Here is a 25903-nt window from a genome sequence, read left to right on the forward strand (position 1 = left end):
ACCACTAAATATTCTTTTACTAAGTTACTTTTTTCTTTTTACTCTGCAACTTGAATAATGAACAGAGGTATATACTGTATACATACAAACATACATTCTACAAAAAATACCCATATTTAAAGTCTTCATTAAGGCCATGTGGTGGAACAGAATTAAAAAAAATATCACAAAAGTTTCCCTTCTCAAGAGTTGTTTGTCAACTGAGCCATCTCTTAAAAGGTGATTAATCACCTGTGGAAAATTGCGTGTATAAAAAAGGGGTGTTCCTCTGTATCAAATTAAGTCTACTCATGAATAAGATGAAACACGCTGAGATTTTGTTTGTGCTTTTTTGTTTTCTAAAAAATATTTGAAGAGAAAAGCTAAAATAAAAAATAAGAATAATGGGAACAATTTGTTAAAATTGGTTAAAATTCAGCGCAATAGACAATGCAGCCATGCTCCAGTCACAAAAGCTATCCCTACTATCAACACATTAATAAGGGCAGCAGTGTGGAGTAGTGGTTAGGGCTCTGGACTCTTGACCGGAGGGTCATGGGTTCAATCCCCGGTCGGGGACACTGCTGTTGTACCCTTGAGCAAGGTACTTTACCTAGATTGCTCCAGTAAAAACCCAACTGTATAAATGGGTAATTGTATGTAAAAATAATGTGATATCTTGTAACAATTGTAAATCGCCGTGGATTAGGGCGTCTGCTAAGAAATAAATAATAATATCCATAAATCTATTTATTTAACAGTTGGCATTTAAAAACTTTAGACACAAAGTTGTTAAATGTCTTGCATCCCTTAAAAAATAAAAAATAAACATTTTTAAAATCATTACTGAATTAAACATTTTACCAACATTGAAAAATCTATATGTAGCGATCAATTATATATATATATATATGGATAAGGGCGTCTGCTAAGAAATAAATAATAATATTATATATATATATATATATATATATATATATATATATATATATATATATATATATATATATATATATACACACATATACACACACACACAGTATATATAGCACTGTATTCATCCTATTTTTTTCCTTTTCAAGCTCAAGTAAAAAACGTTTGTGTTTTTGCTTTCGTCACTTAGTTTAGGTTTATCAGAGGTACATGAATTAAAACTGTACCTCTAAACCTAAGTGAACTCATGCAAATCATGAAGGATTGCCATACAATTTAACATAATTAAACAAAGCAACGTCTTCCACTTAACTTAGCAATAACTGAACTATGCAATTTACAGGAATATAAACAAACAACCAATGCATAAAAAATAAGTTTATTTCAGAGATAGTCTCGTTTAGAAAATCTGGAACCTGGTTGCCGGTCTGAAAAGTAACTGGAATCTCTGTACTTGTTCAGATTAGCCTGGCCTAAATTAATCACATTTCAAGACATTAATTTTCAAGATCTCCAATGAGTTTTTGTTTTCTTGGGAAACTACAAAATAATTAATTTACTGAACTGATCTGAGTGGAATGGAACTGCTGATTGAAGAAATTCAGAGACTGACAGATGATAATTATAGTAAAAGGCTGTTTTATGAGATAAGAAACAGGTTTATCCTTTGTGCCAATTGTGCTGCACTGTGTGTTGGTTTTGTGATGTGGAAGCCGAGGGCTTAGGACCACCATACTCCTTTCATGTGTGACTTAAACTGGATTTGAAGTCAAGCATTCAGAGATGTAGTGTGTGTGTATTACCAACACACCTATTTCCATTAATATTCTGCATTTTGACAGGTTTGGTAAACTTAATTTGTTGACTCTAAAACAAGTATGTCGGTACATTACGCGCGCCATTACAAAATAAGAGCCGAACTGTACATGTAAAAATGTAAGTCTGACATACCTATATACTCAACAACAGACAAAGGATAACAGTTAGATGTATGTGTGACATACACAATATGTAAGCCCCACTATATTCCACAGCAGGGAATAATAAGGCAAACAAATTAGTTTAAATAGTATCAGTGATGTGTAATTTTTCAATAACGTCAGGACGTGTGATGCAAGCTAACTGCAGTCTGTATTACTTCTTCATCTTCGTTGACAGCAGTGTCCAGGTCCTTGTCTTTGCACTCCACTTGTTGTTCTTTCACAAACTCCTCCTGTATCCTCTCCAGCTCCAGCAGCTCGGCTGTCAGCCTCTCCATGTGAAACTCTCGTCTGTTCTTCAGCAGCTTCATAGGGAAGGGGTTCATATCATTAAACGCTATGGTCATTAGTTTCCTAAAGACAGAAGATACAGAGAAAACAAAATGCCACTGATGAAACAACTGCAAAGTTAAAGGACCTGGGAACTCTGCATTTTTCCCCCTTTCAAAAAATACACAAATAAATAAATAAACAATAACGTATGGGCCTGCCAAAAGTAAAGTCATAAAAAGACAAAAAGACAAACACACACTTGAGAAACAATGCACAGTTCTAACAGGAACAAAAAATGTAAGTCTGACATACAAAGTTGTTGCTTGCTAATTTTATAACATAATTGTTTAGAGATTGAACCCATTAACTTCTACAGTGTATCAATCTTCAGGTGGTCCAAATCAGTCAATGGCCCCCTGTCTCTGCACAGCCAGCACTGCCTGGATTCTTGTCTAATACTGAAGCATGAATGGCTGCATCTAAATGAATGTGTTTGTATTTCAGGTTTAGTGGCTGGGCATAGGAGAAACATGGTGATTGAATCAATAATTCCAATGAAAAGGCTTTGAGAACTAAATGGAAACATATTTTTGCTGCTTTACAGTCATTGTGAGAAAGCTCTGCCAAATTATTATCATATAATCCCAGTTATTTCACTGAAAATCAAGAGAAAGCAGACTGATTGATCCAGTTCCGTGCTACAGTATAACAGAAAGGAAATGTTTTCAGTAAATAAAAGGCAACAGAACCTTGGAATTATTCATCCTTAGGATAACTTATTTTTACTACTAAGACCTAATGGCAAGAAAATTCTGTTTTTAATAGGATCTTAAACGGCTGGTTTCACAAACTACAATTAGCACTAATTTTGGACTACCTTACCTAAGATAACAATAGGTAGTCCAGGATTAGTGCTAATCAGGGCCTGTGAAACCAGCCAATTGACCTACCAGTTAAATTGTTCAACACTTTAATAATCTGCTTGCAAACTGTTCATTAAACAGCTATACATACAGTACATCTGTTTTCTACGCTGCAAAGATGACTGTGAGGTGGGGGCTCCATTACCTGTAGGAAGTGAATGGTAAAGAAGGACTTACGGTTTCATAGTGGATGCATGGTAAAGCTCAGTAAACTGCAAAATCACTGTTCACATTTACCATCATCAAAATGGTACAAGACAGTTTACTGAAATCGCTAACTTTACTAGTGGTTAAAAGCATGGCCACTGGAGTGAGTGAGATGAGTGTGAACTGTTTATACAGTCTGTGATTGACAGCAACTGGTCTGATGCGTCTGCTGTACATTATCATCATCCTCATTCTGCCTCACCTGCCATCAGAGATAGTTTTGGTGAAAAAACAGAGGTATTGGTAGATTTCCAGATTGTCGTGAATTTTTAGAATGTCCTCTTCATTGTACTTAAAGAGGGCCAGTGCATAGCGAAATATCACCTGGAAACAGAAAGAAGGAAATACTGTTCAGGTTAAAAAAGAAGGATACTTTCGCTCATCAAGTCGTCACTGGACTGAGCCCTTTTATAATTAATTATATTTTACTTATTTCCATGTTTTTCATTTTTACTCTCTATAACTCTCTAAAATGTCATTACTATAATTTAAAATAATTGGATAAGCTGTTACAATGTAAGTGTGACATACTGTGCACATGTTTGCAAGTTAAGACAATTTTTCTCAACAATTTGTGCTGAAAAATGTATTAAGCACGTTTCAACACAGTTGGGTAAGTGTGGGTGGTGTGGGTGGTGTTGGTGGTGGTGGGGTGGGTATTAAACACAGCCGGCGCTGTACCTTTGTGCCCTCATAGAGGAAAGCATCCCACGCTCTGAGCAGGATGTCGCTGACCAGACTTTCCACGAAGACCACCAGGAACCAGTTGAAGGTGATGAGGGAATGATCGATGCTGTGCTCCTTGAAGTGGGCCATCAGGCGAGGCATCTTCTCAGCAAGAAAGTCACGGAACACCCTCTGATCAGCCTGCAAGGAACAAAGAGCTCTGCTTAGAGCAGCAGGAGTTGCTCAGCTGTTAGAACAAATAGGGACTAGGACTGCCTGAATTAGCACATCCACAGTACTTACTGGTGAAGCAGAGGGGATAGCATTAAAACTCAGCTATAGGCTGACGAGCAGTGTCACAAATATTTTAACATTTTCTTAGTAATAACGGAGAGACATGGACAAATTAGCCAATTTCCATAACAGGTGCCTTTGGAAAATAGGCAAAAACTGGTCAAACAAAATCTCAAATAAAGACCTCCACGAGAAGACCAAATCATCACAGATACAAAAAGAAGAAGACTGAGGTGTATAGGCCACGTACTCAGGATGGAACAAACCCATATCCAGAAGGTAGCTCTACAATGGATACCACAAGGGAAAAGAAAATGAGGCAGAGAAAGTTGCCTAAGATCGAGAGGTGGCAAGGGCTTGTTGCGTCCTTGTGTCCCTGGAGGGAAGAAGAGGGTTCGCTGATTTGAAATCAGTTGTTGTACATACTGTACCTGAGAGGCAGTGAGGGTTTTGCTGTAGTAGTCTTGTGGCATTATGATTTCAACAACAGCCACCAGAAGGCATCCTCTTCACCCTTCAGAACTAAAAGTGCAATAGCTGCCAACCTGCAAGAGGAAACACACACACCACATGACTCCACTGGAAGTGTGCTGCTAATATTCAGAAGAAAAGGGGGACACATAGGTGTGCCAAGCCACATTTTTACACATTTTAGGCCCTATTTTGAAATAAATTCAGAGGAATTTGAGGAAACTAGCAAGAAATTATGTAAATTATACACTTATTTGTATTTATTATTATTTTATTTCTTAGCAGACACCCTTATCCAGGGTGACTTACAGTCGTTGACAAAAATACATTTCAAGAATCAGTATAAGTATTGATACGATTACGATTCAATAACGGAACAGATAACAGTGTCAGTGATAGTTACATCAGGATATAATTAAATACAAAATACTACAGATTAAATGACACTCGACAGATTACAGTACTCTAAAGTACAGGGTTAAATGCAGTAAAATAGGGAGCAGATAAGAGCAAGTAAAGTGCATTTAAGGAAGAGTGATAAGTGTCCAGATGGAAAAGAGGAGTTTCTACAGGTGCTGTCTGAAGAGGTGAGTCTTGAGGAGGCGCCGGAATTATTTTTAATCTGCCTGAATATGGCCACTCGTGCTTTCCACCACAGTTGTCTTTACAGTTGTGTAGAATATTAAAGAACATATCTGGGCCAGTATATTTGTGATTCCAAAAAAAGATATATTGTACAGGGGAGGGATGAGTAGCTAAGAATACACAACACAGTTAACAACCACTAGGTGTCATAATTACTCAAATCAATAAATAAACACTGTTTGCATGTGTATTCTTATTGCTATTTATAATACAACAACACATTGCTCTAGTGTAGTGTCCTGGCATAGCTACCTCCAACGAAGTGCTCTAAAATGTTAAACACCAGTAATGCTGCCATTACCTGTGGCACTGCTTACCGGTAATAGGCATTATTCTCTGTTTTAGAAAAGGATAAGTTATGCTAGTCCACGTCCAAGAAGTACCAGAAAGTGTTTTGTCTTTTTTGGCAACACCTTTTACTACTTAATGAGCGAATGGCATTAAGAACTTTCAATACAAAAGGTACAGTATCGGTTGAGGCCCTGGCAGTAGCCGATGGTGGGGTTTTGCCAGGAGAAGGCTAGCAGAATGCGCTGCAGCTTTTGGACTGCGTCGGAGGTGGGCGAGGAGAAGTGCTTATTGCTGGTGAGGGTGCGGTGCAGGTCCAGCCTGATCTGCCGCGAGGCCAGGTGCTCCGACACCTCGCAGTGCTTCCTCAGCTCCTGGTAGCGATTGGGATTCCACTTCCTAGAGACCTGCGTCCGTGTCCTCACGATCCAGCGCCACACCTGCTCCCGGTACTCCACAGGGATCCCACACCGGATCAGGCCCTTCAGCTCTGGGGAGGGAGCCAGCTGGTCCAAGGGACGGCTGGCCAGGTAGTTAGCCCACCTTGTCCGCAAAGGCTTGTCCACCATCTCATTGTTGCGCAGGTTGTTGGAACGGATCTCCAGGGCCTGGATTTTGGCCAGGAGCTTCACGTCCTCTACTTCATAATCAGGAATGGTCTTGAATCCATAGTCGTCATACTCACTGGGAAGGAACACAAAGTTAAACAAGGATGCTGGTAACATGCAGTATTCACATATTCCCTAAATTATCATACAACATTGTACAGTAGGTGCATGGCTCCAGGTTTTTGTGATTTAGTTATGTGTAATGAACCTCTATGTTAAGTTGTACTGTTATATTTCTAATCAGTCCCCTCTGCCAGCGTATTCCTCCCCATCGCTGCAGGAGAGCATGGAGTTAGTTAGTTGAGTTGGAACAGTTGGCGGAGAGAGACAAAGGGAGAGAAGGGAGTGGGCTGAAGTTTGACGGTTAGGAGGTAAATGTGTTTGGAAGCCAGTACAAGAACCAGGAAAGGGTTATGTGTAAATGGTATATGTGCCTGAAACTAACCTGCCTAGGGTTATGTATAAGGCCCTGTGTAAATCGAGATTTCACGAACTGCGCAGAAATTGCGAACTTAGCCCAATACCGTGATTTTTTTCAATATTCTTATAATTATTATTTGTATTTCATACGATGGAGGTAAGCTATTCTGTATGTCCTGCAATGTTACTGCAAATCATCTCTTGACAGGCATTTAGATTCAAGTATTCACTGAAAGAGAAAGGCGGAAATCCAAGAAACCAAAAACGTGAACTTCCATGTTCCAAAAGTCCACTGAAAACCGTGAAGCACGAAACACATTAAATTTTGACCTGACAGGGATGTTTGTTTGCGCAAATATCCCTCTTGAAAAACTGGACAACCAAAAGTTATGTAATTTCTTCATACTGAGTGTAGCAAATGGTGGAGTGATTCCTTCATCAGCCCAGCTGAGACGTGAATACTTACCTAAAGTTGCCGACTATCACAAGCAGGAGATTATGGAATTAGTAAAACAGTCTGGTTGCTTGTCAATGGTCACCGACACGTCGACTGATGCCCAATAGCAATATATGTTTCACATTGTATTTGTTTTGCAGGGCCTAAATGGTGAACATGCATCTGACATAGAACTGAAAGCTGTCCTTGCAGATACACTTTACCCTCAGGCTGTTAATGACAACACCGTTTCACAAGCTATTGTAAAGTGCTTGAATAACTTTGACGTTGATTTTGAAGATGTCAGTGCATTTATCAATCTATTTGCTGTATAAAAAAATAATAATAATCTGTACACATAATTTATAAAATAGTTCTGTGCACAATCTGCAAAATAAGACACTTTACCCGTGATACTGCCTTGAACTTCTTTTTGGGCATATATACACCTTCACTGCCTAACATCAACCCTTATATATGGTCCTGGAATTGCAGTGTTTATTGACGCACATTGCTCTTTATGTGGTTGGTTAGGGAGCAGTTCAATGTCAATCCAATCTTTGACCTTTCTTTTTGCCTGCTAAGGTGTGCAGTGGTATTGTGATGTGGATTACTATACAGTTAACAGCAAGCTCATTTCAGCTGCTTGCATCAATCGCTCGAACAGCAGAACAAACATTTTCTGTTCAATTTACAATCAATACTATTCAATCTGAGTTCCTGTGCAGTTGTTAAGACTACAGTAAACTCTACGAAAGGAATTTCTATAATATTGACAAAAACAAACTGAGAAAATAATCATGAAAAATAGGAAATGCATATAATTTGCACTTCTGTTCTAAACAGACCATGCAACAAAACAAAAAGAGTTTCTTTTGTTTTGTTTTAAAGAAGTGACATAAACAAAATATATATTTTTCTCAATTATTCAATTATCACATTAAAAGAGCAGGGCACATGACATAGAAAATCATAGACAGCAAAGCCCAGAAACTACTGTAAGTTCCAGCTCTTTTTTGGCTTTTCATTTGCGCACCTATTAGATCACAATTGCAACAAACCAACATTAACATTTTGATCCTTTGCTTGTTTTGGTATTTCAGTTCGGTTTATGAGGGTATTGTATGAAAATGGAACTGGTGTAGCTTGCAATCACATCATCAGTTTAGCAATAGAATTGCATTTTAAATATTTGAATATACTTAGTAACAAAAAAACAAGAAAGTAACCGGGGGGAAAAAAGTTTTCGCTGTGAAATCCCGGTATGGAAATGTCAGTACTGTCTTACCTGACAGGGTTGAGTTTAAAGCCATCCTTCTTGTCTCCCTGCAGTGAGTCCTCAATGAGCCTTTTCACCATCTCCTGCTGACTGCTGTCCAGCCCTTTGCTCTCCTGCAGCCTGCGCAGCACGACCAGGTACTTGCTCTCAATCTGGCAGTTTTTGGCCTCCAGGTAGGCACACTGCAACACAAAAGAGAGGTTTAGGGTTAGGATTAAAACAAAACACAGCAGCTGGTGAAAGCAGTAACCCTCCCACAACCTCCCACTCATTTCCAAGACAGGGCAGTCCAAAGGCAGAGGGTTTCTACACCCTGTTACTTTTTAACTGGGTTGAACTTGTTTATTAAAATGTAAAAATGAACCTAGTACATTTCCAAATAACTAATTTTACAGTTCTGATGGAGCCATTCCAATTATAATCTTGCTTCTGCTCCTTAAATTAATTTTATTTAAAAATCCTCTTCGCTGCAGTGTTCACTTGTTCCCTTGTGCTGCTTATATTAATTACAAGACTGCTATTTTCTACAGTGCAATATGTGTGTCACCCGAGTGCTTATGGACACTGTGGCTGTGAAGGGTCATTTCTTTGAAAGTTAAACTGTTGTGTACAATACATGTTTTTTTCCGATTACGATTCGGAAATCAAAGCGTTTATGTTTTTGGCAATTTTAGCAGTTTTAGCATAGCCTGCAACTGAAATTATATTTATTTATTTATTTTTACAATTTTTGCTATTTGGTTCTTCTTTAAACCAGAGTCACCCTGGTATCAAATGTGATACCTATTAATTCAAGTGCTCCCAGAAATCCTGAAACAACTCTACTGTAGTACAATAGTTTTTCATGTCACAAAAATGGTCTGATCCTAAATATATCTAAAATAATTTAAAACCATTGCCAATCAGACCAGATAGATAAAACATCTAATTTGCTGCAATCATACCAGCCAGTAGCTGTTTCATTGCACAGTGCACTCAGGGGATATCACTATATGGAGCCATGACGCAGGCACTAGGACAGATCAAGCACTGATACAGAAACAGCTACAACTTGACCCACCCCAAAGAACACATTGGGGTCAACAAGATTAAACATTAATTTAATTTGCAAACCAGGCATTTGTGTTTTTGTGAACAGTGCCCTACATTCATAGCACTGTACTGTATTTAGAATTCACTACATATCTTTCCAATTTGCTTTCTGCATCTAGAGAAGACCTAGATTTGGAGATGAAAGGGAAACATCCCAGTCAGTCTGATCTGTTCATTCTGGGAGACTGGAGCTGGCTCAGTTGCTAACTTCTCTGTGGTTTTAATTAGTAATGCATGAACACACCCGAGGTTGCTGACCAGGCTAACAGCCAGCCAGTCAGAACTACTATGACAGTCAACTAAGAAGAAGAAACAAGGAGTGAAACCTAGCAGGAGTACAAAGAATTATAAAAATAAGGGAAGTACAGTATAAAATGAAAAAAGAAAAACCACAAATTACTAAAGAGAAACATAACAGAGGAAGTATCTCTGCAAAAAAAGCAAATAATTGACCAAAAATACTGACTGCCTATGTCTTTATTTATGCAGATACTAGACTACAATAACAAGGTAAGAAGGTATGTGGAGGAGTGGTTAGGGCTCTGGACTCTTGACCCGAGGGTCATGGGTTCAATCCCAGCTGGGGGACACTGCTGCTGTACCCTTGAGCAAGGTACTTTACCTCGATTGCTCCAGTAAAAACCCAACTGTATAAATGGGTAATTGTATGTAAAAATAATGTGATATCTTGTAACAATTGTAAGTCGCCCTAGATAAGGGTGTCTGCTAAGAAATAAATAATAATAAAAGTATATTAATAAACATGGTAAAACCCAGGTAAATTATTATAAATGCATTGTATAACCATGGGAAAAGCATGGGTAAAACTGCAGAAATACTGTGGTTAAACAGGAGGCCAAAGGAATGCTTTAAACTTTTAAAAAGTTACCAGGATGTGAAAATGATACAAAGTGAATCTAAAGTTGTTGTTTTCTTTTATTTTGTTTTGTTTTTTTGCGTTAGACTGTGTAAGAATAGTGCCCAGTAGGTCACCAGCTTGCGTCACTACATTAGAACCACTTGCAATCCATGTGTCACTAAGCAGTTTGCTTTATCATAATGTACCAGCATGCTAGTTGTTCTTTAATTTACTTTGGCTTCTTAGTGCAGACAGAGATGTCTCTAGGCGAAATCACAGATCTCATTGTGGTTTTGTGGTTAAAGCTATAAGAAAAAAGAAATAAACGAAACTCATTACTATTACTATTAATCTGGGGCCTAGGCTATAAAAGCTGAAAATAAGATGTTTAGTATTAAATAAAGTCACTTATATATTAGCCTTACACAGTGACGATACTGCATTAAAGACTTGTAGGTAAGGATAATATATTTTTTGAACATATATGTTTTTTAAACACAGTAAACGAATGAAATCAGAACACAATCTGTGGTTGTACTTAAAACATTTCTACTGTGAGCTCTACTTATTAAGAGCACAGGTTTGACCTAGTCCTGACTGATCACTGCTTTTCTTTGCTTTCATAATTGTACTCATTTGTACCCTATAAAACACTGTTTGAAAATCGCTGGGATACGTAAAAAAAAAGTGTGGCTAACTAATGTCAATTAATACACTGTACAAAAACAATATACTTGTTTTGTTCTAATAACAAAGAAATAGAAGAAAAAAATAGTTGGCCAACTGATCACGTGTCTGGAATTATTATTTGACTTTATATTTAAGTTTTGCTAATAAGCAGATAACTGGTCTCCTAACTTATCAGAGAGCAGTGTACCCCCTCATGCCTAGTAGCCTGGGGTTACACAGGGATCTTTTTTTTATATATATATACAGTATGTTTATGTTATTATAATAATTTTTGCTGTTCATTGTAACATCACATCAACACTGTGCAAGCCTGACCTATAGAGTACAAAATCACAGTAACGTGATACAAAGTACAGTCGAACCTGTCGTATCTGATCCTGCAAGATATGACACCATCATTACCCAATGGACCTGTGCCATGTGTGACTTACATATGCTGCTACCAACTGAATGGTACTGATGGAAACTGACCAATGCACATTTTATTATGGGTCTAAAACAGTAAATTCAGCTCTTAGCAGGTCAGAATTTGTACACGCTGTCACTTCACATAACTGCCCAGTTTAACCATAGTAAATAGAAAAGTAAAGGATTCATAAAATTACTGTACTGTTAAAAAGCGTGCATCCTTGTTGTGGTTTATGTCTCAGGTTAACACACACACACAATGTAAAAAAACCTGTCAGATTACTTTGGCATACACTGAGAAAGCACGTTAAGAACTGTTTGGAATGCTGTTTTGTAAACTGAGAAATACTGTACTTCAGTGCTTGTGCAGTCATTTTCACAGATTTTTTTGTATAGAATACATGCTGTGTCGTACTTTGGTGTTTTAGGCACACTGATGTACCTGACGTTGTTCATTTATAATGCCCCGACGTTAATAAAGAAACTACAATATACTAAAACGACTTCCTCTGAGATACAATATTAGTATATATTCGCTGGACCCCTGGACCGGTTCTACTATAAATGAATCATTCTTAGACTGGAGTGGCAAACAGTAATTGTGTGTCTGCTCCAATGCTAATAAAATCTAGTTAAGATGTCATGTTTGTAATGCTTATTGGATGCAGAGAAGGTGCAGAATACCGTATGTGACACCCCAGCAGTGAAAACATGGATCAGTTACTTTACTGCTTTTTCACATCATGCAGGATTACATGGTGGTCAAACAAAACCAACAAAAAGAGTGTGGTTTTATCCGTGTTTCTTGAAACAAGAGTTGACGTACTTCCCATGGCTGTAATGTAAAAGTAACTTTTAAAATAACCTTGAGGTTCTCAATCTTCTCCTGCAGCCTGCAGAAGGTCTCTGTGCCCATGGAATTGGCTACGGTACGCTGGGGGTCAGCCATGCAGGCGGCCACCTGCTCGGAGAGCTTGAGGATGACTTCCTGCTTGGCGTTGTTCTTCTCCATCATGAGCTGCACGTGCTGCTGCAGCTCATTCACTTGGCAGTCCTGCATGGCCAGCCGCTGCTCCAGCTCCTCCTTGTCTTTGAGCAGGGCCTCCAGTCGGCCGTCCAGGTCCGTGATACACCTCTCTTTGTGCCGCACCAGTTCCAGCCGCTCCTGCTCCCCTGCTGCTGACAGGAACCGTTTGCTGGTCCTCTTCTCCTGCTGTGCTGCCTCCAGGGCCTTGTGAAGGAGTCGCACCAGCTCCTGATTTCAAAACAAAAACACTATGGTCATTTACTCTTAAAGGTGAAGCTTCTTGAGCTGTGTTGGAGGTCCCGTAAATAAATTATACTGTAGGTGGTCCCTGAATAATGCACCTGTACTTTCTTTGTAATCTGAACCAGGTGGGATCAGACCTGTTCAGATTAGTGATTTGTTTGGAGTACTGATAATAAACTGTACCATACTAAAAATGCCTGGTATAGTATTTGTTTTAGGTTTTTGATTCTTGCATTTCCTGAAAAATCTGTAATATCCCTTTGAATAAAAAAATACTGTTTTACTTATCATATAAGAACAGCTGTTAACATAATGCATTTAATTACAATTATGGCTAAAGGTAAATTCAAATAGTCTACTGTACAATGCAATTTTCCCTAAAAAACAGCCTGTTGCAGTATTTATTAGTAGTGCATATGAGAAAAGGCTCTGAAGCTCTGCCCTATATTATACGTCAGTGGCCTTAAAACCAATTATCAGACATTATTATTATTACTATTTTGTTTATTTTGCAGACACCTTTATCCAAGGCGACTTACAGAGACTAGCGTGTGTGAACTATACATCAGCTGCAGAGTCACTTACAACAACGTCCACAAGGAGGTTAAGTGACTTGCTCAGGGTCACACAGTGACTCAGTGGCTGAACTGGAATCTGAGCCACGGACCTCCTGATTACAAGCCCTTTTCTTTAACCACTGGACCACACAGCCTACTATTTCAATAACAATGTCCTTTTTTTAACCAATTATAAAAGCTGAATTCAGTGAAGTGTTTTTAGAAAAGACCAGCAAAATGACTGAAAATTCTGCACACTGCCTGCTGGTGGTCATTTTTCAAACCATTCAGGAGATCAGCTTAACTTGTGTTTTTAACAGGCTCAAAAAAGACCTTGTTTTTGCAGCTCTGTTCTTTGTACTCTGAAAGAAGAAAACAATGATAATGCAATAATAGTACCAAACACTGGAAATACTGTCCCAGTATTACAATAATAATGAGCAATGGTGTCTTGTAAAGTGGTTTCATAAGGTCCAGGATAACCGTGTCTTTAATCAAGACACAAAAACTAATGATAAAATAAGTCAAAATGCACATGCACAATAAATTCTGTGCACAAAGAAAGATTGTGTCTGTTGGTCTAATTTTAGATCAAATATACAATTAGCTACAAACTCTTGCATGTTGCAGATCAGGTGCATTTGATCACCGCGTTAAAAGTCGTATGGGTTACTAACAGGAAACAAGAAGGCGGCGATGCAAGATTAAAGTTTATGTTTGGGAAGCAATAAAATATGCTTATTGAAGCTCATAAAAATGTAAAAGGAAGTTTTGTGACCACAGGCAAAAATGTAAGCTGTCTTTTTATCATCATAAGATAGGAGTCATGAGCGAAAACCCAGAATTGCATTCAGGAGCTCTATTGTGACTGTTTAGATCTAGCCCTGCAGAAACAGTCCCTGCACAGGGCACAAAATTACCCTTGACTTCCTGACTCACCCTGCACACCATGCACTCATGCCTTTACCAGCTGAGCCTCTCGGGGGCCCCAGAGATTTTGTATTTTAATACACTTGTACTGTATGTGTTGATGACAAAATAATAAAAAAAATTCTACATTGTAACCTTTATGGATTCATAAGAACAGTAGTACAGCACAAGAGTTTCACTTACAGACAATGAAGCAACAACAGACTCTCTTCACTGTTTCAGAAGTGCCCTTCAACCCTATTTTACATACACAGCTACTATAGAACATCATACCACCATGTTTATAACAATTTGGATTATCAGCAATACAGTTATCACACTTTTAAAAAGCTCTCCTGTTAGGTAATGCATGAGTTATTCTGCTAAATGCGTTTGCCTTCACACCCAGTGACACCTTAGCCAAAGAGGAAAGAAAATGCACAGTAAAGCAACCAATTTGTGGTCAGCATGCAGGTTTCTGACTTGCATAGAAAAAGAGTTAAGACATCACACAGTCAATACAGTAGATCAGTACTTTAATCAGTTTAGGCAAAATTATTGCTGGTCTTGGATTTGAGTTTGTATTACTTTGTGTAACTGCTTGACTAAATCCACTGTTTCTGTCTTATGTTCGTTCATACCATGCTTATTATAGATACAACATCATATTTAAATACTATCATACAACTTTATAAAGGTTTACCACTGTGTTTTTGCACAGTATTTTTTACAGTTTTCCCATGCTTTCCCCGTGATTAGACTGTTATTTTCCCACAGTGTACCCTGGCTTTCCATGTTTATTAATATGCTTTACCATACCTAGCTGGTCTTTACAATGCTGACCTATGCTGTACCACTATGCTTTATGATTTTACTATGGGAAACATTTATAAGGTTCAATCATTCATTGTACAAGTGCCTCACAAGACATATTATTTAATAACTCAGTTATCAGTTGTTATGTGCTTAAATATACTTCAGACACCCAAACCAAACATATACCTTTTGTGACTTGAGCTCCTCAGTGAGCGTGAACACCTCGTGCTGGAGTCTGGATAGTTTGTCCACGGGGCTCCCCTCCTTTCCTGACACCTTCTCCCCAGAAGGCTGAAGAGAACTGGTCATTTTCTTCTCCCTCTTGTTCATGCTGCTTGATGGAGAACTCTTTCCTCCAGTCTTTGCTTCCTGCGCAGACTCGTTTGTAACTGAAGAAACTGAAGGAGCTGAAAGGACTGTAGGTGCTGGGGGTGTCAGAGGTACAGGCGGTGCTGGAGGTGCTAGGAAAGAGAGCAAGCAAAGAAAGCATTTGAAATGCATGAATATTTTATATATATATATATATATATATATATATATATATATATATATATATATATATATATATATATATATATATATATTTTTTTTTTTTTTTTCTTAAACTTGCTGGTTCTTTATTTTATTCTGGAGCCACCTACCTGACAATATACCCTTCATAATCATTAAACAAAAAAAGAAAATAATGATTATTTCTGGAATTCAAATTTGTTATACATACAAAAATCATCATAGAACCCATAGTACCGATGTTAATTCTAGGGTGCCTAGCCAAAACTACAATTTGCTGCAAAAGAAAATAGTTGTTAAAAAGAGCTGTTGTTTTCAATGAAAGGTGAAATTGTGAGCTATCTAGTGAGTTTTCTAGAAATTTCTTAAAAAAAGGCTTTATTGACACTCATTCTTTATCTTATTAACAAGCTTTACTCCTGCATGGTTCACCTTTTAGGAACAGGAAACCTCTGCACATTTATAACAGCAGAAAGAGTTCTTACCCTGCATGAGAAGAATGTAATAGTTTCAGAGCCACTGTGGTGGTCCCCGCATTGAACTGATCCAGACATGAAATAAGCAGAGACACAGACTTTGCAGTGCAGTTTCCTGTCAACTGAAGGATGCACCTGTTTCCCCCAGTATCTGTGTCACAGGATCCTCACAGGGACAGTCTTCCGACTGCTGAATCTTGTCAAAGTTGAACACACTCCGTCTCAGCTCCTGAGCTGGCTTGTTTCCACAGATATTGAGGACTATGTTCCTGTAAGGGCAAGGCAGAGGAAACACAAACTGACTTCTGAAGGCAAAGTACAGAGAAAACAAAACTAAATGCATAGAAACAAAACACACACACACACAAACTAAAGTAGTACACAACAAATAACAAAATCCAAAGCTCAACTGGTTGCTTCTTTTGCTTACAGGCAGCTGCCTGGATAGGGCTGACTAGTTTACATAACAGGTTTGAATAACTTCTGTAAATTTTCAAATACAAAATGACCTTAGGATAAAAGCAAAATAGAAGCCAAGGAATATATTTTGGTTACAAAATATTAGGTGCTAGCAAATCATGAGCAACTGACATTGCCCTAGCCATTGCTGTGATTTTGGTACTTACACTGTACGTAAGAGAGCCATTTAATTCAGTGTGTTTTCCCATTAAGAGGCACATAAAAAACAAGGTATGCAGGTAGTGTCTTACTGTATCTCTGTGATGGGGTGCTTGTCTGGCAGACAGGCTGCGGCTTCTCCGACTAGGCCCTTGGGGGTCTTTACTGCTGGGAGGAAGTCCTCTGTCCTTCCTGAAAAAGAGCACAAGCATCTCAACTGCCCATCCCTTCAAACAAAGTACACATTTCATACATATTCATTTATCATGTGGAAATGCCATTCTAATGTAATGTAATACATTTGTACTTACTTGCTGGACTTCATGGAGTAAATATAATTAAATGATTAGATATACAAATGTATTATTTGGTTCCATTCTCCGTATTTCCAAAAGCTGTAGATATATGTATGTTTTAGTGAAATGAAAATTTCCTTCCCTGCACCTTTTGCTTGGGAAAGTTTCTGGCAACATTAGAGAGTCTCACTCACAACAGCTGTCAGAAACGGTGTTTGCGGGCTGTGTTGTTTAAGCTGCTGTCTTAAGAAAGTACAGGTTAAAAGTATATGTCATTCTTATACCAGAAGACAAGAGTCAGCTGTAAATACTGGGTCTATTTTATTATACATACGGAGGTGCATATACATCTTGCCAGCTTTAAACCTGTATACAGTACCTAGTCTAAAACAGCACCAGATCTAAAATAGTGTAAGTCTACTGGGTGTTGTTAATAAAGAGTTCAGTGGTATTTAAATCTGGTGTTAAGACATTTTTACAGCTTGTCTTGTGAGTAGTTTGGACAGGCAAAAGGACTGTAAATTATAAAAATTGACAATTTTATCATCACAGCAGTAAATTGAGAAAAAATAAATAAAATAGCATTGGGAGGGAGCAATATTAACCCAATTTGGTTAACCTGAATCCAAGTATGAACCAAGTATTTCATTAACATACATTCCCCACCATGACTGTAAATTCATGACCATGACATAAGTATTATGAAATGGCAATGCAGTTTCCTGAAAAGTCCCAAGACATGAATGGACGCACAATAAATATTACCAGAGAATGTGTACACCTAGTTTAACCAAAATTAGACAAGTGTGACATACAGATGGACAGATGAACAGCCAGAGTCACCTCCACACAACGCTGTTGTTATAAAAATGGAAACAAGGCAGAAGATAACATCACAAAGTGAATCCCTGTCTAGTTACCATGTTTGTGTTCTCAGCAACTAAGCCTGCTTCAAGGCTTCAAGCACAACAGAGCCGACGAGTCATCGGCAGAAATGAGACTGTCTCACTGTGAACACTCTCAGCATGGGTATGGGGCAGAATTGAAATCACCCTTTTGTTATTTTGAGTTCTTTCCACCACACAGCACCAACATTCTCCTGTATGATCATCATTTTTGATTGTTTGAATTCATTAAGATATCTGACACCAGACACAATAAACAAAGTCCTGGTACTTTTGTTACCTCACCTAATTAAAGCATTGCATTTCTTGCTTCACTTTACACCTCATGAAAATATCTTAGATATAATTACAATAAAGCGCAAAACATGAAAAAATATGTGGTGGTTACAAGAGTATAGCAACACTTTGTAAGCGTTTAGAATAAATAATTTAAATTGGGTTATTCCGGTTCAGCTCTTTTGTTTTGCATGCACACAACACCTACCCTGGAACCCTTTTCTCCATCAGATCACAAACTGAAGAACCCCACCCCACACACAATTTGGTCAACTTGAGCTAGAATTAAAACTGGGCTGTCAGTGAGCTTACCTTCCCAAGGTGCAGAAGGCAGCTGGCAGAGCTGTGTGGAGGTAGTGGAGGGCTCTGCAGGTATTTTCACCAGGCTGGTATTGTGCTGCCACCGTTTTATTTGCAGCTGCTGCAACCAATACAGCATGGCTTGGCTGTTTAATGCCTGTAAAACAAAACAAACTAGATGGTAACTTTACAAGTTGTGGGGCTTGTTTTATTGGGAAAGTGGTCAAAGTAGCTGATTTGTGTCAAAAGTCACATTGTTTATTAATTGTCTCATGCTTAGAATGTGCTAGAATTTGATATTTCTCAAAGTTCTATGACAGTTAATTCAACAGTGGGAAGTAGCCTACTGAAAGAAGTTGATGCGGTTACTAAAACAGCTGTACCTCTTGATTGGTAGACGCCATTCCTGTTTTGATTTCATATTTGAATAGCTGAGAAGTAGAGGAAGATTTCATTTGATCTAAGTAGTTGTCTAACTTGTTGGGAAAGTGGTCAAAATGGCAGTTTATAAAAAGTTAGAGAAAATTTTAGTTGGTGCGGTTACTAAAACAGGTGGACCTCTTGATTGGTAAAAGTTATTTATGTTTTGATTTCAAATTTGAATAGCAGAGAAGTAGAGAAAGATGTCATACCCTCTAACTTTTTGTCTTACTTGTTGGGAAAGTGGTCAAAGTAGCTGATTTGTGTCAAAAGTTACATCGTTTACAGTAAATAGAATGTTGGAAATCTGGGAGTTTTTAAACAATGGGGAGCTTTAGAATGTTGAAAAAAGTCCCATTAAAGTGAATGAAGATAGACAAAAAAATGATAAAAAGCTTAATAGTTTAAAAAGTATAAAAGATATCAAAAAGTTGTATACAAGCACACTATTCGAGACCGGTCTACACATTTTAAAGTTTGAACGGCGTTTCTAGCTTAAACGGTGTAAGAGGAGTAGCGTGCCAAAGAATAAGAAGAAGAAGTACGTTGAAGATTTTAAGAGGGGACTCTTGCTTCGCAAGCCCCACTAATAAAAATGGTTGGTAATTGTGACAGAGAATGAATGAATCCTCGTCAACAATCTCCCTCTCAATCTCTGAGGGCGCTGTATAACCAGAACAGAGTGCCCCAGAATGGATGTTTTTGCAGTTCATTCCAGGGTCAGTCGAAAGCCGGACATTCAGGAAGGGGGTGGGGCCACGATACCTGAAGTCAGCGCCTTAATGCGGTAGGTGATGTGTCAGTCACGGATTGGAGGAGACGTGATTGGCCGCGCCACCGAAAGAGGGCATGACGGAGGGTTTTAAGGGGAAGTGGCCCCAGTGATCTGTTCCTTAGTTTTGATGGTTAAACTATAAGGACCGTATGCACAGGAGAATTAAAAGTACTGTGAGTGTTTTGTGTTTTGTTTGTTTGTCAGCTAACTGTCATTGTTTGTTTGGCTAGACGGCTAACACGAACCGGGAGCTGTCGCTGCATGCCAGCACCAAACCCCGGACTACACTGATCTACTGTTACCTCTGTGTTTGTCTTTCACCATTCACTTGCACTAGAGCACCCACTGTCAGGAGACATGTCTGTGTCTGTGTATTGTGTGTTTAAAAAGTGTTTATTATTTCGGGACTGTAACCCTCCTTTTGCATGGCGCAATACACATTGATGTGTAGAGCCCATGCTTATTATTTAAAGTGTTGTTGGCACGCAACCCAGCTGAAAATAAAGAGCTGTTAATTGTGAACTGTCTTGTGTGTGTTTGCTCTGGAGCACTGCATCATCACTACACCTGCACACTGCAAACCATTCCTTCACAGTAATCCATTTTTATCATTGCAAAAATTTTAGATGTAGGGAAACCTGCTTTGGGGATGCTATTGTGTATTATCAAAGCAGCATCTGAAAAGGATTCCCTTTGTTATACTGACAACCTTTTTAGAGCAAACACTAACAGAGCTGCTATTTTATAGCTTTATAAGAAAAAAAAAGATTAAAATGATAGCCTTGCTCTGTTCGCTTAACTCAAACTATAAAGGAAGGCTGTGGATTTTAAAGTGGTCAAATACCAAATTCAATATACTTTGAAGTTTAATCTTTTCCCTTCAACTTACTAAACCCTCAATACACCATACACTAAGTTTTTGTCTTTTCTTTGGATACATTCCTCCCCCACATTATCATACAACAATCGGAGCCTTTTCTTGCACAACTGGCTGGATGATGCTCATGTAAGATTACAAGTGAAAAGTTAGCAAGAACCCCTTCTTTCATAGCCAATGAACAATTTATAACTTGTTAGCTGGACAGTTTATTCTGAGTTCAGGCCATGGGAAGAATGGTGTGGAGTACTGCAACGTAACTTATAAGTGACTATATACTAGGATATTAGAACGGAACATATATTATATATAAAATTGCTACTGCTTCAAATTAATTCAACAATCTCTTTCATAATTGATCAAGCTTATCCGTAGATCATTATTACGCACAGTGTTAAGCATGTTAGCTGCAAGCTGTTAGATTGTTAATATACATTTTAAAGACTGAGAACAACAAAGCTAGAACAGTAATGCTTATTTTTGTGTTCACAACCAAGAGCATTTGACAAGAGCATTTGACAAGAGCGTTTGACAAGAGCATTTGACAAGAGCATTTGATGAAATGTATGCCAGTAGATACAGGGAATACATTTCTATACCAGTTTAGGATGAATGTATTTATTTTAGGTAAAGCATAACATGAGACCATACAATGGCTAATTTAATGTAATTGTATGCGTGTATAAATTACATTTATATACAGACGTGCTCAAATTTGTTGGTACCCCTCCACAAAAAACGAAGAATGCACAATTTTCTCTGAAATAACTTGAAACTGACAAAAGTAATTGGCATCCATCATTGTTTATTCCATATTTAATAGAAATCAGACTTTGCTTTTGATTTTTTTATTCAACATAATATTGTAAATAATAAAACAAATGAAAATGGCATGGACAAAAATGATGGGACCGCTAACCTAATATTTTGTTGCACAACCTTTAGAGGCAATCACTGCAATCAAACGTTTTCTGTAGCTCTCAATGAGACTTCTGCACCTGTTAACAGGTAGTCTGGCCCACTCTTCTTGAGCAAACTGCTCCAGCTGTCTCAGGTTTGATGGGTGCCTTCTCCAGACTGCGAGTTTCAGCTCTTTCCATAGATGTTCGATAGGATTCAGATCAGGACTCATAGAAGACCACTTCAGAATAGTCCAATGTTTTGTTCTTATCCATTCTTGGGTGCTTTTAGCTGTGTGTTTTGGGTCATTATCCTGTTGGAGGACCCATGACCTGCGACTGAGACAGAGCTTTCTGACACTGGGCAGTACGTTTCGCTCCAGAATGCCTTGATAGTCTTGAGATTTCATTGTGCCCTGCACAGATTCAAGGCACCCTGTGCCAGGCGCAGCAAAGCAGCCCCAAAACATAACCGAGCCTCCTCCATGTTTCACTGTAGGTACAGTGTTATTTTCTTTGAAAGCTTCATTTTTTCGTCTGTGAACATAGAGCTGATGTGACTTGCCAAAAAGCTCCAATTTTAACTCATCTGTCCAAAGGACATTCTCCCAGAAGGATTGTGGCTTGTCAATATGCATTTTAGCAAATTCCAGTCTGGCTTTTTTATGTTTTTCTTTCAAAAGTGGAGTCCTCCTGGGTGTTCTTCCATGGAGCCCACTTTCGCTCAAAAAGCGACGGATGGTGCGATCAGAAACTGACGTACCTTCACCTTGGAGTTCAGCTTGTATCTCTTTGGCAGTTATCCTTGGTTCTTTTTCTACCATTCGCACTATCCTTCTGTTCAATCTGTGGTCGATTTTCCTCTTGCGGCAGCGCCCAGGGAGGTTGGCTACAGTTCCATGGACCTTAAACTTCTTAATAATATTTGCAACTATTGTCACAGGAACATCAAGCTGCTTGGAGATGGTCTTGTAGCCTTTACCTTTACCATGCTTGTCTATTATTTTCTTTCTGAATCTCCTCAGGCAACTCTCTCCTTTGCTTTCTCTTGTCCATGTTCAGTGTGGTGCACACAATGAAACCAAACAGCACAGTGACTACTTTTCTCCATTTAAATAGGCTGAATGACTGATTACAAGATTGGAGACATGTGTGATACTAATTAAAGAAACTAATTAGTTTGAAATATCACTATAATCCAATTATTTATTATCTTTTCTAGGGGTACCAACAAATGTGTCCAGGCCATTTTAGAATATCTTTGTAGAATAAGCAATAATTCAACTCTTTTCACAACTTCTTTGCTTTATTCTATGACATACCAAAGGCATGCAAGTATACATGATAAAATAGCTTTTAATTTCATCACTTTTCAGGAGGAATGAAGCATTATTTCAAAGAGCTGTAAGGGTACCAACAAATTTGAGCACGTCTGTATATATATATATATATATATATATATATATATATATATATATATATATATATATATAAAACTTTCAGGTTCCCAGTGCTCAAAAGCTAATTTTACACCTGCACCAAATGACAGACATTCAAACCCCTATTGCATTGCAGTTCCCTCCATTGCAGGTTTTAAAATTAGCCTGATTAGCCACAGTGTATAAGTAACAAGTTCCGATGTGTCATATTAAACTCAAAGTAAAACCAGGAATGGATCAATCTGCTATGCAATGGAAGTCTTATTTCCATCCCTGGAACACAGAGGTATGGTAAAGAACATTAATAAACCATGGTAAACTACAGTAAATGCATTGTAGAACCATGGGAAAAATGCTAAATTCCTGCGTTAAATTTACTGTGGTTAAATTTATAAGGGAACCCTTGGTATTGCACAAGGGCACTTTCTTAAAATGATACATCGTTTTTTAAGGTTATTTGAAAAAAAATGACAGTAAGTGGAAGTCCAAACTGATTAGTGTATCCTCAACCAAAGCGGTTGTATCTAACAAAATAACTTAATTAAGACATCAGTATAGGCACAAACAGTGGTTTTTTTTTTTGTTAATGAAAATACATGTTTGCTGTAACTTGTGTTTGTTTCAACTCAGAACTGCACTTGTGTGTTCTACTCAACGAATGGAAGTGCAAGATGTATATGATTAAATTTTATTGGCTGGCTTGTTACTGCTTCACGTACCTTCACAGATTAGGGGATTTCCAATTGCTTTAATTTTAAAAAGACATACCTTCAGCACAACAACCCGTCCTGGGATTTGAATTTGAAAGGTCTCTTCCTGAGCTTGAGCCGGGTAGCCAAAGGTAGCGTTAGCCAGGTCAATGCTTCCCAAGGGATTGACATCCTGTGACGTTCTGTAGTAGTACAGCTGGCACTTCTTCTCTTCGAAAATAAACCAGCGGGCTTTCCAGGCCTTCAAGGGCCCCCCCAGTTTGTTCAGGTACCCACACAGTTTTGTGGAGGAGGGTTCCATCTTAGTTTTCATGACTGGCTTCTCTTGGGCATTGCTCTGGTCCATGTGTGTGGAATCACCCTCGTTCTCCTTGGTGCTTTCCACTTCCTCTCTTGCACTGGCAGTGAGGTCATGATGATTGTCTGGGCTTGTCAGATTGGGATCAGCTGCAGGCATGGGTTTTCCGACTTGACAGTCCTGCTCCATCTTAACAGTCCTCACCATGTGTCCTCACCAGATTTCAAAGAAAAGATGTTAACTGGTTTGTCTTTGGCTATTGAAAAGAGGTGTAGTATGGTATAATCAATTTTCATTCCCTTTATTAGCTTTTCCCTGCCCCTTGTCAGTTAGTTAAACTTTCACAAACACCAGCTTCAGCGAGGGACGAATTTGTAAATAAAATGTTACATCCTTACAGTCCCATGTGAGTAACATTTAGTACAAAAAAAGAAGCTATCAGCTATGAAGGTCTGAAGAAGAGGTACTAGTTTCCCTATGCTCTCTGTGGTGATTGCAGTGTCCCTTATTCAGGATTATGTTCTATGAAAAATAAAATCTAAACTTCACACAACTTTAAATTATTGCAACTTTTTTAAAACACATTTTAATACAGGATTCTATTGTTAATGAGCACATTTGCTGTAAATGCTTTTTTAAAAATATTGTATAACATACAGGCACTGTAGTAAATACTACTGGCAATTACACCTCCTTGAAAGTATGCTATAGTAAATTCTGAAAATTTCTATAACCACTTTGAAGTATGCATTATTCAAGGAGGTTATAGTAGACTACAGTACTAAGTATGGCCACTATAGTTTACTGCTGTATAATAAAAATGCATTTACAGCAAATTACCACTTTAAAGTATAGTGTTTACAGCAAAATACTGGAGTAAAATGCTGCAGTAGCACAGTTCATTTTATTAAATAAATAAACCAAATCTTAAATCAGCAATAGACAATTGGAGTGTTCTGATGTAGTTAAGACTGAAGGTGGCCTCCATAAGGAAAAAACACCAGAGCCCAATGACAAGGAACAAAGCGTATTAATGTGTAGCAGGCTACTGTCATGTTTTCAAAAAAAGGGTTTAAAGCTGCCTGACAATGTGAACTGTACGCATTGGATACTTCAGCATAAACGCCCTTGCCCTAATAATTTACTGGAGTAGGCTTTCATCCAGCTATTATTAGACTCCTTCAGAAAATGAATTTGGGATCTAAAACTTAAATATTGTGAAAACAATTGGCATTTCCTAGACTTATTTGGTAAACTGACCGTGGTTAGACGTATCAGAGTTGGGAATAATGTTTTAGTTTCACTAATTACAAGACACAGTACAGTTCCACTTGTGCAATTACGATAGATACTCCTAACAAGAACACACAACCTTCACGTACAGTAATACAAAACAGCTCACGTCTTAACCACGATCATTCTTCATTGCAAGTACACATTTACTATCAACTGCAGCTTCAATATATTCCACTTTCGTTTTTTTCTTCAGTAAACAACCTCTGAATCCCGTAACTTGAGAGAGCACTTATAAATGAATAACACTTCTCTTGGTTCTTACCTCATTCACTTACAGAAACGACTTCATTGTCGTAATACTAGAAGCTTCGAGTTGTCGTAATACTAGAAACTTCGTATGAACTTTGTGCTCCTCAATGTTTCACAACGACAGTTTAAACTTGTTCCCCGTGCTATGGTGACAGTTTAGGTCAATGGACTTGTTTTAACTCCTCTTTGACGATGGTTTTGTATATGCATTTCCTTTGGGTGGGTTATTTAAAGGGTCTTCCTTATTACAAACCTGTTTCTTCGTTCCTTGCTGATAGTGTTTTGGGAATTTTAGCAATGTCACGTCTTCCGTGCTTGCGTAATCCCAGACACCACTGACCTTTGTGGCAAACAATTACAACAGTGAGCAGTTACCTTGGGATTACACACTAGGTTCAGATGCATTGATTGGACTAATGTATCCACAGGCGACCTAAGACTCACCGTTTCAACGGTGTCAGTAGTGCTCAACAGATTTCCATTACACGAGAGTAGATGTTAAAACTTCATGCTGATTTGAACTCGGCTCTCGCCAAGATAAGCACCAACTAAGACG

The 25903-nt window shown here is 38.2% G+C and overlaps 1 protein-coding gene and 1 pseudogene across 1 annotated transcript; both read right to left on the reverse strand.

Moving 5' to 3' along the window:
* Nucleotides 1-1275: 1275 nt before the first annotated feature.
* Nucleotides 1276-19089, reverse strand: LOC117972252 (TBC1 domain family member 2A-like; annotated as a pseudogene).
* Nucleotides 19090-20316: 1227 nt separating this feature from the next.
* LOC131737001 (TBC1 domain family member 2A-like) lies at nucleotides 20317-24379 on the reverse strand. Its single transcript, XM_059023415.1, has 2 exons — nucleotides 23568-24379; nucleotides 20317-20327 (listed from the first exon to the last, which is right to left on the reverse strand). The coding sequence occupies exons 1-2, from the start codon at nucleotides 24007-24009 to the stop codon at nucleotides 20317-20319; spliced, it is 453 nt and encodes a 150-aa protein (XP_058879398.1). The 5' UTR covers nucleotides 24010-24379.
* Between the last annotated feature and the right edge of the window lie 1524 nt (nucleotides 24380-25903).

The sequence above is a fragment of the Acipenser ruthenus genome, chromosome 4, assembly GCF_902713425.1.
Source record: "Acipenser ruthenus chromosome 4, fAciRut3.2 maternal haplotype, whole genome shotgun sequence".
Taxonomy (NCBI): domain Eukaryota; kingdom Metazoa; phylum Chordata; class Actinopteri; order Acipenseriformes; family Acipenseridae; genus Acipenser; species Acipenser ruthenus.

Coding starts and splice junctions, on each gene's coding strand:
- LOC131737001 (XM_059023415.1), bottom strand. CDS start 24,009: ATGGTGAGGACTGTTAAGATGGAGCAGGACTGTCAAGTCGGAAAACCC.